General features: G+C 44.4%; 1 protein-coding gene across 1 annotated transcript in view; it reads left to right on the forward strand.

The window, feature by feature from the left end:
- Nucleotides 1-12,067, forward strand: part of pard3bb (par-3 family cell polarity regulator beta b) — a 224,842-nt gene that overhangs the window by 120,095 nt on the left and 92,680 nt on the right. The window contains exons 21-22 of the mRNA XM_086145295.1: nucleotides 8,094-8,204; nucleotides 8,288-8,650. Coding sequence (XP_086001421.1) covers nucleotides 8,094-8,204; nucleotides 8,288-8,650 — 474 coding nt within the window. The remainder of the gene's footprint in view (nucleotides 1-8,093; nucleotides 8,205-8,287; nucleotides 8,651-12,067) is intronic.

A 12,067-nucleotide genomic window follows, 5' to 3' on the forward strand; every position in this document is an offset into this window, starting at 1 on the left:
ATCAGTTGGAAGAAATTTCAAAGAGGAGGAGGTATGTCCTGGGAAGGAGAGGGATGGTGGAGATGAAGAATTTGGAGGATTTAAAGTACCTGGGGTCAAGCTGAATGTTAGCAAGAGTAAGGACATGGTCATCACGTTCTCTAGCAGGCAGAGGCGACTGGCAGAGGCAATCACCACTACCATACAAGGGGAGCAAGTAGAAATGGTGCTGTACAGATACTTGGGCACTGACCTTGACCACCCTCTGAGGTTCTCCTCTAACACTGAGGAGATCATCAGGAAATGTCACCAACAGCAGTACCTGCTCAGGAAGCTGAGGTCATTGAGGTTAGCAGCACGATCCTCATCACGCTCGATTACGCCTTCATTGAGAACGTAATGACCTTCTCCTTCACCCGTTGGTTGCATTCCATCACCCAACATGACAGGAATCGCCCGGAGCGCACCACCCTGGTCTGCTCCTAAATAATTGGACACCCCCTCAGACCTCTTTCCCGCTTCCGTGACAGCCAAATCTTAAAACCAGCCAAAAAGATCCTCCAAGACCAGATCTATATCTTAAACTTGGCCTTTGAGGGGGTCCCCTCAGGTTGCAGAACCTTGCAGACCCACCTGCAAAGCCCAGAGGAGAAGCACAACCTTTGTCCCCAGAGCTGTCCAACTCTTCAATCCCAGCAACCCTGCAAACCCCTCATCGCCATACCAGCCCCTTCACTGAGAGCAATGCCACTCACGATATAATTATTATAGAAATGCAGAGTGCTGCTTACCTCACCTGCTTACCTTGGAAAGGCCAGAGAAAAAGGTGTCATAAAAGAGTGAAAGCTGTAGAAGATGATGGAGAGCAGCCGTGTTGTCTGCTTTCTAAACGGTCAGGAGAAGGCAGGAAGCAGAGCTGGAGGCAGCAGAGATAACGTGTTGAGGTTCTCTTAGGGAGCGAGGAGGATGACAAGAATCAGGAATGAGTCCAACAGAAGGTAAGCACATTTGGGATGATAAGAAAATAAGGTCTGACTCGGCTTGGATGCTTACAGAGGAGTCTTTTCCTTTGTTCTGTTCCCTTCAGGGATCGCCACAGCCAATCATATCCCTCCTTCTAACCCTCTCCTTTGCATCCTCTTCTCTCAAATAACTTGATGTCCCCTTTCACTCCATCAATGGTCTTCCTCTGGAACCGCCTGCCTGGCAGTTCCAACTTAGATCTTGGCCGTCCCTCCTCTGTACATGTCCAAACCATCTCAGTCTGACTTTATCATCACAACATGGAACACGTGTCGTCCCTCTGATGGACTCATCCCTGATCCCATCCATCCTCCTCACTCCCAGAGATCCTGTCTTTTCTTGTCACCATCTCCAAACCAGACCACATGGCCGGTCTCACCAACGGTCAGATAGTGAGGGTCTGGGTAGACGGATGCTGAAGTTTGAACTACTAGACAGGTAGTTTTAGAAGAAGACCAGACAGGAGATTAGTGGATGGAGGGAAAGAAGGCATGCGGTTAGTTGGAGCGAGAGAAGAGAAGAAGAAGATAGCGTAAGTCTATTGCATAAAGTCCTCTCCCTGCTGGCACACCTGAACCATTCATGCCGTTCAGCTAAAAATCCCCGAATACGTGCACCCTTAGCCCCCGCCCCAGCACAACACTATCTACAGGCTCACAGACGCACACAAAGACCACTCTCAGTGAGGTGCCCCAATTTCTTTAAGAGGCTCTCAAAATTATCCGCAGAACCGTTTGACGTGATGAACTTTTTACACAGTCTCCGCCAGCTTGAGCCGGAGCACAGAGCAGGTACTCAGACCGCAGGGTAATGTGAACGATCCCTTTTTTTTCCTGGCTTTGCCTCCGCCCGAAGTTAAGTGTCTGCGTTCCCTTTCTTCCACACTGGAATCCAGGCGTTTCTCATGAGCGTGGCTCAGATACCCATCTGTAGGAAAACACTTGCATGCGATTTGATCGGCAAATTGCTCAGAAAACAGGCTTTTGAAAAGCGAGTCTGAGTGATCCAGAACGGGTTAAACGCTTCCAGATTTTCCGAGCCGTGTTTTTGTGACGGTTATATCTCTAATCGTTTACCACGGTGAAATATCAGACAATTAGGCTAATACTTGCTAATTTTGCCCTGATGGAATGGGTTCAGCGCTTTTTCTTAGAAAACCACACCTCTAAAGTCACCACACTGTCCTCCCCCCCCCCCTTTTTTTCTCAACCTTTCATTATTTGTCTAACCTTTCTTTTTTTAAGAAATGGCTAATGCCACTGCTGTGGGGATTCGAAAGAATCGCATTTTAGAATCGATCACGGATCCTATTAGAGCATTTAAGGGGATAACATCTGTGTGCAAATCTTAAGTCACCCGGAGTCATGACTTGGCTTCACTGCGTCCGCAGCGATTTTGACCGACAGGACTGTGGAAAATCTGGGATGTATTTATTTTCACGTGGGAAAAATAAAAACTGGCCGTTTCATTTCTGCAGCATTTCACCTCCGTCACCCTTCCTTCTTGTCCGTATCAGCAGCTGTTAAGGAAAACAATAAGCATGCAGCATTAATTATTCCACTCAAAATTCAAACTGGTGACCCCTGTGTGTTCGTGCTTGGTGTGTTTTTCAGTGATGTTGTTCCTTTTATATATTCATTAATTTATTACCAAAATGGCATACGTTGCACTCAGAGCCGACGGGTTGCTGGATTTTACCGGTATGTATTTAATTAAAAGTAAAAAAAAAAAAAAAAAGTTTCTATGTTTCTGTATAACATCTATCTGTGTAAATATCTAATTTTATAAGGTGGACACCTTTGGCTTATAGCCTGTATATGTACACATATATATACATATTATACATATATATATATTAGCCAGTGTGGCTTATATTCAGGTGCACTCAATAGTCCAGAAATTATGGTAAATCTATTCAGTCTCTAAAGTCAAACTCAAAGCCAATATTTATTGTCAATTACTCCACGTTTACTAGACATACAGAGGAATCAAGAAGACGTTTCTCACTTTCCCATGATGACATGAGATTAACCAAATAATAACACTGCACATTAGCAGTAAAGTGCACAATAAACAAGCAAACATTCAACTATAAAGTGTAAAGTGCACACAGATACGATCTTCTGATACGGAGGTGACAGAATGACAAAGATTTAGCAACATAAAAACCTGAAATGTGTAAATATATAGAGTCATAATTTGAATACAGAGAGCAGCAGCAGAGTTATCTGTCTCCTTCACAGGTTATATGGAGGTATACAGAAACTCACCCTCTAATTCACACCTCATATAGAGATGGATAACTATTCATCCTGTCTGGCACAACATCAGCTGCACAATGCAGAAATGTGTAATAAGCTAGTTAATGTAACACCTAAGCATTAACACAACTGCTGATTTGAGAGGACTCCTTCATGTTCTTCTTGTTCCCTTTATTGTAGAATTGGGCCATCGGCTGACAGACAGGTGAATAGCCAATGGGATACTTCCATGTTTGAGTTTTAGTTCCCAATTTATTTTTTGGTTGCTAATGTTCTTCCTCCTGAGTAGCTAGGCTAAACAAGCTACTTTGTCGGCTTTGATTACCCGGTTCTGACTGAATTTCCTCTTGGAAACATCAGCAAAGGTGCGATGTGTCCCTGCAAATGTGTCAACAAGTTGTTTGCATATGTGGCTTAACATGTCACAGAAACTTCTTTTTATCTTACCTCGCAATCCCAAAGCAGTTCCTGCTTCGCCTCCAGCTCTATTTTAGCAAACTTCACTTTAGGCAACCCCCTCAACTCTTTCTCTCTGGGTTGATTTCTCCATTATCTGGATCATCCCCACTCAGCACATTTGCAACTCTCTTCATTCTAAGTGTGCCCTTCCTTTTCGTGCACCCACACACCCCTCAATCTTTCCGTTCAATCTCAGATCCATCACACCCGGCTTGAAAAAGGGGCGTTATGCACCCGCGGATATTTTTATACCCTTTCGACTACATCTCATCTCCCAGCGCAGTAAGAGGGTCTTGATTAGAGCCCTGCGATAATCTCAACCGCCTCGTCTTCTGCTCTTCCCCGCCAGTGCTCTCCATCCATCCATCCATCCATCCATCCATCCGCCCCGTAATCTTTCGCGTCGCTCACATTTTCCCCTCCGACTCCTCACGGCGATCTGCGTGTGATTGTATGTAATGGCGGGAGACCCAAGATCGGGCAGATCGGTGTGCCGTTCATTGGCGTTCGATAGATTGCGCTGATTTGTTCGCATGCATCCGACACCAACATTATATACCTCGATGGCGGCGGGGGGGGGGGACACTCGAATCCGAGCCCCGGGGTTTCTGCTTTTTATGAATATTATAATCATCACTGTTGGCTTGGTTCACACAGTTGACCAGCCAGGGTTTTTATTCCCAGACTCAAGGCAAATATTTTAAACCAGTTCTCTCTCAGCATTTTTTTTTTCAAATAGCAGTATTTTTGTCATAATTACCAATAAGATGATCGTTTTCCTGTGCCTGACCCTGTTTGCTGTATTTGTGTAGATACGTCTATTTTAATTAGCGCTATCCCATCCCCCCCCCCCCCCCCCCCGGCAGCCATCGGAGTCGCGATCCGAAACGTGTGTTTAAAAATGCCTTTTAAGTGGACAGCTGGTTGCATCGGCTAGATGGCTGCCACCTGCCAGTCAGATGTGGCAACCGTGCACGTGTGTGTGTGTGTGCGTGCACAACGTCAAATGAGTGACACCTTCCTAACCCTATGCATATTCATGCGCTAAAAGCATGATCATTCACAGGAATCAGATGGTTGTCATACAGTTGGCGCACTCCTACCGGGAATCGTGCGCATTTTCTCCAGATATTCGCTCTTTTTTTCCTCCCCTCTCTCTCTCTCTCTCTCTCTCTTTCTCTCACTTTCTCTCCATCTCTTCCTGTCTGTCTGCGCTCCCGCCAGCTGGTCCTAATGTGACACGTCTGTTAGACTTAAAATGCTCCACCGTTGGGACTATTATCCCATCTCGACGGTGGGGCCCATTAGGACTGACGAGCTCCATTGAGGGGTCTATTATGGTCGATCTCCATGCAAGGTTTACTCGACCAGGTCTCTGTGTTTTGTGCGCCTGTGTGTGTGTTTGAATGCATGTGGTGCGTTGATGGGGGATTGATGTTGGGGGGATGGGGGTGGGACTCACAGTCCCTTTCAATTGCGGAACACTTTTCTAAATGGGAACAAGCAATTAAAGGTACATTATCCAAAAAACAGGAGTGTGGTGCAAAGAAACTGGGTTTGCGGGTTTGATTGATGTGCTGTTTGGGTGATGGTTCATATTTTACTTTATTTTGAAAAGGTGGTTTGAAGATAGGACTGAGATGACATGACAGGAAGCAGAGATGGATGCACGGATGGATGGATGATGGATTGACGGATGGAAAAATAGATGGATGGATGGACAGATGGAAAGACAGATAGATGATGGATAGGAGGATGGATGCATGCATGGATAAATGGATGGGTTGTAGGACGGATAGTAGCATGGACGGAGAGATAGGATGCATAAGCGGATGGGTGGATGGATTGACGGATGGATGGATAGACGATGATTTTAAAGATAGATAGATAGATAGATAGATAGATAGATAGATAGATGATTGTTTGAAAGATAGACAGCCACAAAGATGGATGGATGGACGATGGTTTTTAAGATAGATAGATAGATGGACAGATAGATAGTTGGACAGATGATTGTTTGAAAGATTGATAGATGCATAGGTTTGATTGGGCCTGGCATTCATAAAATAACAGGTTACAACTATTTAAGTAACTATGTCAGAAATAAAGCAGACACATACGGATGCACACGTAAACATACACACACACACATACACACACAAAGCACTTGTCTTCAGAGGGCTGTTTCACGCCCGTGCTTCTGAACAGCCCACGAGGTGAAAACAGACAAACGAGTAAAAAAGAAGCGCAGACATCCGTGACTCTCACTTCACCTGCTCTTTTCTCTCCCAGCGCTCCACCCATCAGTGCCCTACCCCTTCACTCCCCCTCCCGCCGCCGCCCTTTAAACCCGCCTCCTTTCCCTGTGATAAGAAAATGCACCCCGGTGGAAGCAGAAGATTGACACCTCGCGGCAGTAACAAGCTTGCGTGCGTGCACGACACACCCACACACACACCAAGACAAACCCCGCAAAGCATGTGCACGTATGTTGTTGATTGGCAGGCGTGACACCAACCGGCGACACCTCAATGACTTTCTGTCATGTCGTTTGATGGGCAGCTGGTGGCTCCCTCCCTCCTTCCGGGAGCGTTCTCTCTAATTATGAAACAATAACAGACAAACTCAGGAAAGAAGGAAGATTCCTCCCTGCGTGAAAACCCGGGGGCTGATCCACGGCCGATCAACGAATCAGCCATTTTTCGGGTATCTCATGCCTGAAGTACTGTGGTTGTGCAACGTACAGGCCCCACGCATATTTACGTTAAAAATCAAAATAAAAACACAATAATTAACTTCAAAATCTCCATATGTGTATATTTTGTATACATACATGGAGTGATTTGAACAAAATAAAAACATTTTCTTTTCTAAATAATTTTCTATCATCTGAAGGTGATTTATATCCATCCATCCATCCATCCATCCATCCATCCATCCATCCATCCATCCATCCATCCATCCATCCATCCCCTCACTAAATGCAGCACTCTTCCCAGGTCTGGGTTCTGATTTTTCTTTTTTCTTTTCACATTTTTTTCTCCGTCCTGTTTCTCCCCAGCCCAGATGGAGAGGTTTAAGGAACCAGTGTCCTTATTCCTAATTAAAACGTCCCCACATGCAAATGAGTAGCCGTACACTTTCCATACAGCTTGCGGTGTCGGGTCATGAATATTCAGGTGCCGTAATCCGGTTCAATCTAATGACGGAGTAAGAGGTAGTACTACGTCTTAGCCCTGCGCTAATCAGTTTTTCCTACTCCCACCCATCTGTTGAGGAAATTAAAAAAAAAAAAAGAAAGTCAAGTAAAAACGTATCAACGTGCACATCTTGAAATGTACTTTGTATTCTAGGATGATATAAGTGAGACTATCATATATACGAGTTATCCACTATCTAACTGGCCTTAATTTACCCTTTAACGATATTGTACCTTTCTGTTTGGACTTTTAATATGTCACTTTGGTGTGGTTGTGGCTCAGTTGGTAGAAGGGTTAAAAAGGTTGTTGGTTCGATCCCTGCCTCTTTCTGTCTCTGTGCCATAGTGTTCCTGGGTAAGGCATTGAAGCCCTCCCAGAAAAGTCTGGTCATGTACAGCACCTTGAAAACCTAAAGTTGTGGAAAGCTGTATATGTACATACCAATTAGTATCCTTATGTTTTTAGTTGTAGTTTTGGTCCGGGTGTGAGTATGTAATTATACATACCTATTATTGTATGGAAATCACTGTTGTAAATAGTGTTGTCCACTGTTGTAAATAGTGTTGTCATCATTCTTGCAAACATTTTGGTTTTGTTTGTCCAACCTGTTTTCGTCACTGTGCCTTTTGTAGTACTGGAATTTTCCCACTGTGGGATCAATAAAGTTATATCTTCTCACGTCTGATAATACTTGAAACAAATTGGAGAAAAAAAAAAAAAAATGGCCAAGAACCCAAGCAATTCTGATTGAAATAGTCTTATTTATTTATTTTTTTGGTTTAATTTTAGTTTAAACACTCTTTACAAGGATTACTAAATAGATAAACTAAAGTATTACACAGGATGTAAGTAATTAAAAAACACACATACAAAATTCTTGTAATATTTTTCCACACATACATTTGCTAACTGTGGCTGCTCTGCTAATGAACAAAACAGGCAGATCGGTAACTAATAAAGATGCTACTCTATGCGTCCTAACATTGTACTGTATGTATGTCTGACCAACAAAAATGGTGGAAAAGAATCAATTATCGATTTAGCCTGTTCAGCGTCCACATGTGCGTTAAACACATCCTTTTTCTGAAAGAGCATCGTAGTTGTAGTTGTTCTATAGCAGTGGTTTTGTGCCAAACGTGCTCATCTCTGCTTGTGCCCCCGTGATTTCCAGATTCGGGAAGAAAAAAGAGGAGAAGAAGGAGGCAAAGATGGCTCTGCAGCGGCAGAAGTCAGATGTTCTGAGCGACCTGGAGTTCGAAAGAATGAAAGAGGAGAGAGAAAGGTGGGGAGCTTGACTTCTGACTGCAACCATCCTTGGTATAAGAAATATTTTTTCAAGTGACGGGACTGGGTTTCCAATCTTAGAATCGAGGCAGGGCACCCTGAACTGCGGGAGCAGCAAGGCGGCGGCGGCAGATCCGTGTACCCGGATGTTGAGGATGACGACGGCGACCCCAACTATGCCCGGATACAATCCTTCAAGGAGCGGGATGTGATATCCACGCCGCCACCATTGTCTCAGTCACCACCGTATAGCACAATCCACCACGCTATCGTCCGGACCCCGTCCCCCCAGGGCCCCTCGGCATTTCCCGGGCACGGCCCTCATGCAAATGACCCCGGGACCGTCCCGGACGAAGACCACTTGGATAGGCTTTACGCAAAGGTCAACAAGCCAAAAGGAGCCGGGGCAATGTCGCCTGCTATGTCTGCCTCTACGAGTGACAGGTAGGACATCATGACCTTTTTAATTACCGATCAGAGTGTCAGCGCGCTCCTGCGAGGATGCCAGTTAGATGGTGTGCATCAGCGACATAAAACATGCAATGCATACATGTAATCCTAGTGGACAATTGGTGTATGTACTGTATGTTTTTATGGCATTTACATTTCACCCTCATATTATGTTAAGGGTCAATTTGACCCATTTCACCCATTGACCCAATGGGTCAAATTGACCCTTAACATAATATGAGGGTTAAAGAATGTGTTGATTTGTTTTGCTTTAAACTTAGGGATATGTGAAGATACACACTGACATTCAAAATTCTTTTTTGGTCAGAGGTCCTACAAAAGACAAGGTGAAAGCCCTCATCACTCCCCCCAAAACAACTTTATTCCCCCATTGTGTCAAATTGTGCTTATGCACATAAAGTAAATCGGGTTGACTGGCATTTGCAAGCCTTCTGAGGAGTTTCATTAACGGCCTTTCTCTCATGTTGTTTCCCGCATGAATAAATTGTGCTTTGTCGTAGGAAAAGTCAAGATTTCTTTGCCCTTGACTCCCAAGAGGATGTGTTCATTTTTTTGTATATATTTTTGACTCAAGCTATCAATGGTACCCACACCTGTCTTATGGCGTCTTCCTAGTTAAGAGTCTGGCCGCTTTTCCGACTGAAAAGTTCTCAGAATTGTCCCGTTAATATTTCGTTCTAGCAACTACCCTTCTCCATGGGAACCCTTTTCGTTTAAGGGACGCTAGTAGGGACGAGCTCTGATATGTGAGAGCTAAGTTGCCGTTGCATTCAAGTTATGCACGTCGGGAATAATTTAGTTTCTTCCTGCACTGCTTGGCAGTATGAAAAATCCCACTATTAGCTAAATCCTTACTTTTTTTGGCAAAAATGTCCAATTTTTAGTTGCCACACTGGAAACCCCTTTGTGGTCAGCAGGCCAGAAGAACTGCGTTGATTCATTCCGCACAAGTTGAAATTAAACAGCTGACCAGTGACCGCAATACTTTTTAAAAGAAGTATCTGGTCAGGGGCGTGGCTTTCCCACGTTCTACCAATCACCAAGCACCTATGTCATGCAAGTTTCTATGGGACCGTAAAAAGACCCTGCCTCGGAGTCAGAGCCAAAATGGTTCAAGGAACTTGAATTCCTGTGGTTCCTAGTTCCTGTACTGTCCAAACACATGTGGAAGCTGCTCCCTGAAATGTATCCCATAAAAGTGTTCAGGAACCGCTGAAACTTCCAACAGTGTGAAAAGCGGCTAAGAGTAGTATGTCTTGCTTGAATCTGTGAACCTTACCCATCGGTTACTATGGGGTTGATAGATCTGTCTGTTGGCAGGAAGTGCCTGCACTGGAATGCCTGGGTGTTAGCTTGCAGCCCAATGTATCACTGCCTCCACGTCTCCTAATAGGCCCCTCAGGTCTTCACATCAGTCAGCCTTTGGTTTAACACAGCTGCTAATAAGCCGCGGGGCATCCTGTCTCGTCGCTGTCTTGAAAACGTCAATATCGATATCGGTTATCCAAGGCTAACACGTTAGTTCTTCTCTATTATGAATGGCGCTGGAGGATGTGTGCCGTGTCCAATCACAGCCCATCTACTTATGTCGTATAGACCTTGTCCAGACTAACAGACCTGAAGACCAGGTGAGGTCACTGTTGGGCAATATAATGAAGTGGTTATCATCGATTTTGGGATCACGTTTATAATTCAGATGTACCAATTTCATATCAAAATCGGATCCGAACCAATTTTCAGCATCCATCGCCCTCCAACACCTTGTGAGCCGGCTGGAATTTTGCCACTCTTTTCCACGCCACTCGAGGTCATCTTTCGGACACCACCCCCCTTTTGAGCGGTAGCTACTTCTCGTTCCGTGTTCCCGACAGCGCAGATGTCAGGACCGTTACGGATTGCTTCCCTGTGTCAGAGGAGAACCGTCCTTGGAAGTGAAACCCTCCCTCCCTTCCATCTGTAAGCGGCACAGCAAACATCTGTGCGGATAAAATTACAGAACACAGCGGTGTGGAAACAAACAGATGGTTTATAAGTGAAAACTTCATTGTCATAGAGGCCATGTGATGTGAGGAGAAGCACACTTCTTTACCTCCTTACGGATGAGTCGATTTAATGGTGTTTCTTAGACCCTTCTTTTTAATAATGGGGACATGTACGAGCAGGGCGACATGGGAACACTGAGTTTCCTGACTTAACATTTCCTCCGAAGTACCTGTCCACTCGTGAGCGATCACTCCGTGCCGGGCTTATTTTGTTCTTTTCTAATTGTGGATCCAGGCTTGTTGTACACAAGCAAGGTCAGAGCTGCCTGTTCTTTCTCAGGAGACTCAGGTCTTTCAATGTCTGTAGAGCCATGCTGCAGATGTTTCATCACACGGTGGTGTCCAGAGTCATCTTCTACACTGTTGTGTGCTGGGGCAGTAGGCCGACTTACAAAGCTCATCAGGAAGGCTGGCTCCCTCCTAGGACTTGAATTGGACTCGTAAGTTGAGATGTTTGAGAGGAGGATGCTGATGAAGCTGCTCAGTATCAGGGGCAATGCCTCTTACCCTTTGCATGCTGTACTGAAGTCCTGGACTTCCGAGGAGCGCCACAGAACGCCACAGAAGGTCTTTCTTAACTGTGGGCATCAAACTTATACCCTCTTCCATTTCTGAAGGGAAGCCTGACAGCATTAAAATCAATTTCATATTTCGTGTAAATATATGTAATTTTGGACCCAACCAGCTAAAGAATTTCCTTTGGGATTAATAAAGTTCTATTCAGTCCTATTCTATTCTAATGTCAGTTTGAAGGTATGCACTGATACAATTTGTGTTTCTGCTGCAGTACATGGATTTTTGGAAGAAGTCCAACTGATCTTTATCAGCTGTTTTTAAATTAATCTCATTAATTAATCTATTTTTTTCATTTATTCATTACCTATACTGCTTATCCTGCACTCAGTGGTGGAAGGGAGGGGTTGGAGCCTATCCCAGCTGTTGTTGACTGAGAGGCAGGATTCACCCTTGACAACCATTTCCCCCTCGTTGACACACCGTATAGGAGCATACAAAAATTCACCCTCTTATGGAAAAACAATACACTCCGTCAGTCTTACTTCATTTCGTGACATAAAGTCATGTTAGAACCATTCAAAAATTCACCCTCTTAGTTACACCTCATATTGAGATGTACAAGCAAACCAACAATCATTTATTCATACTTCAATAAGAGACATGTCTATGGACGCTCTCAGTCATCCAGGTCATGGTCAATTCCTAATCTTGATTTGAATTTCCCTCATCCGAGAGGCTTCTTCAGTTCAGAACTGAAATATACTCTCAGATTAGGGATGAAAAAGTTGACACAAGACGATTTCGACAAGAATTCATTGACACATACAACCAT

Source organism: Fistularia commersonii, chromosome 4 (genome assembly GCF_037954325.1).
Source record: "Fistularia commersonii isolate RoL2024-O1a breed Wild chromosome 4, RoL_Fcom_v1.0, whole genome shotgun sequence".
Lineage (NCBI taxonomy): Eukaryota > Metazoa > Chordata > Actinopteri > Syngnathiformes > Fistulariidae > Fistularia > Fistularia commersonii.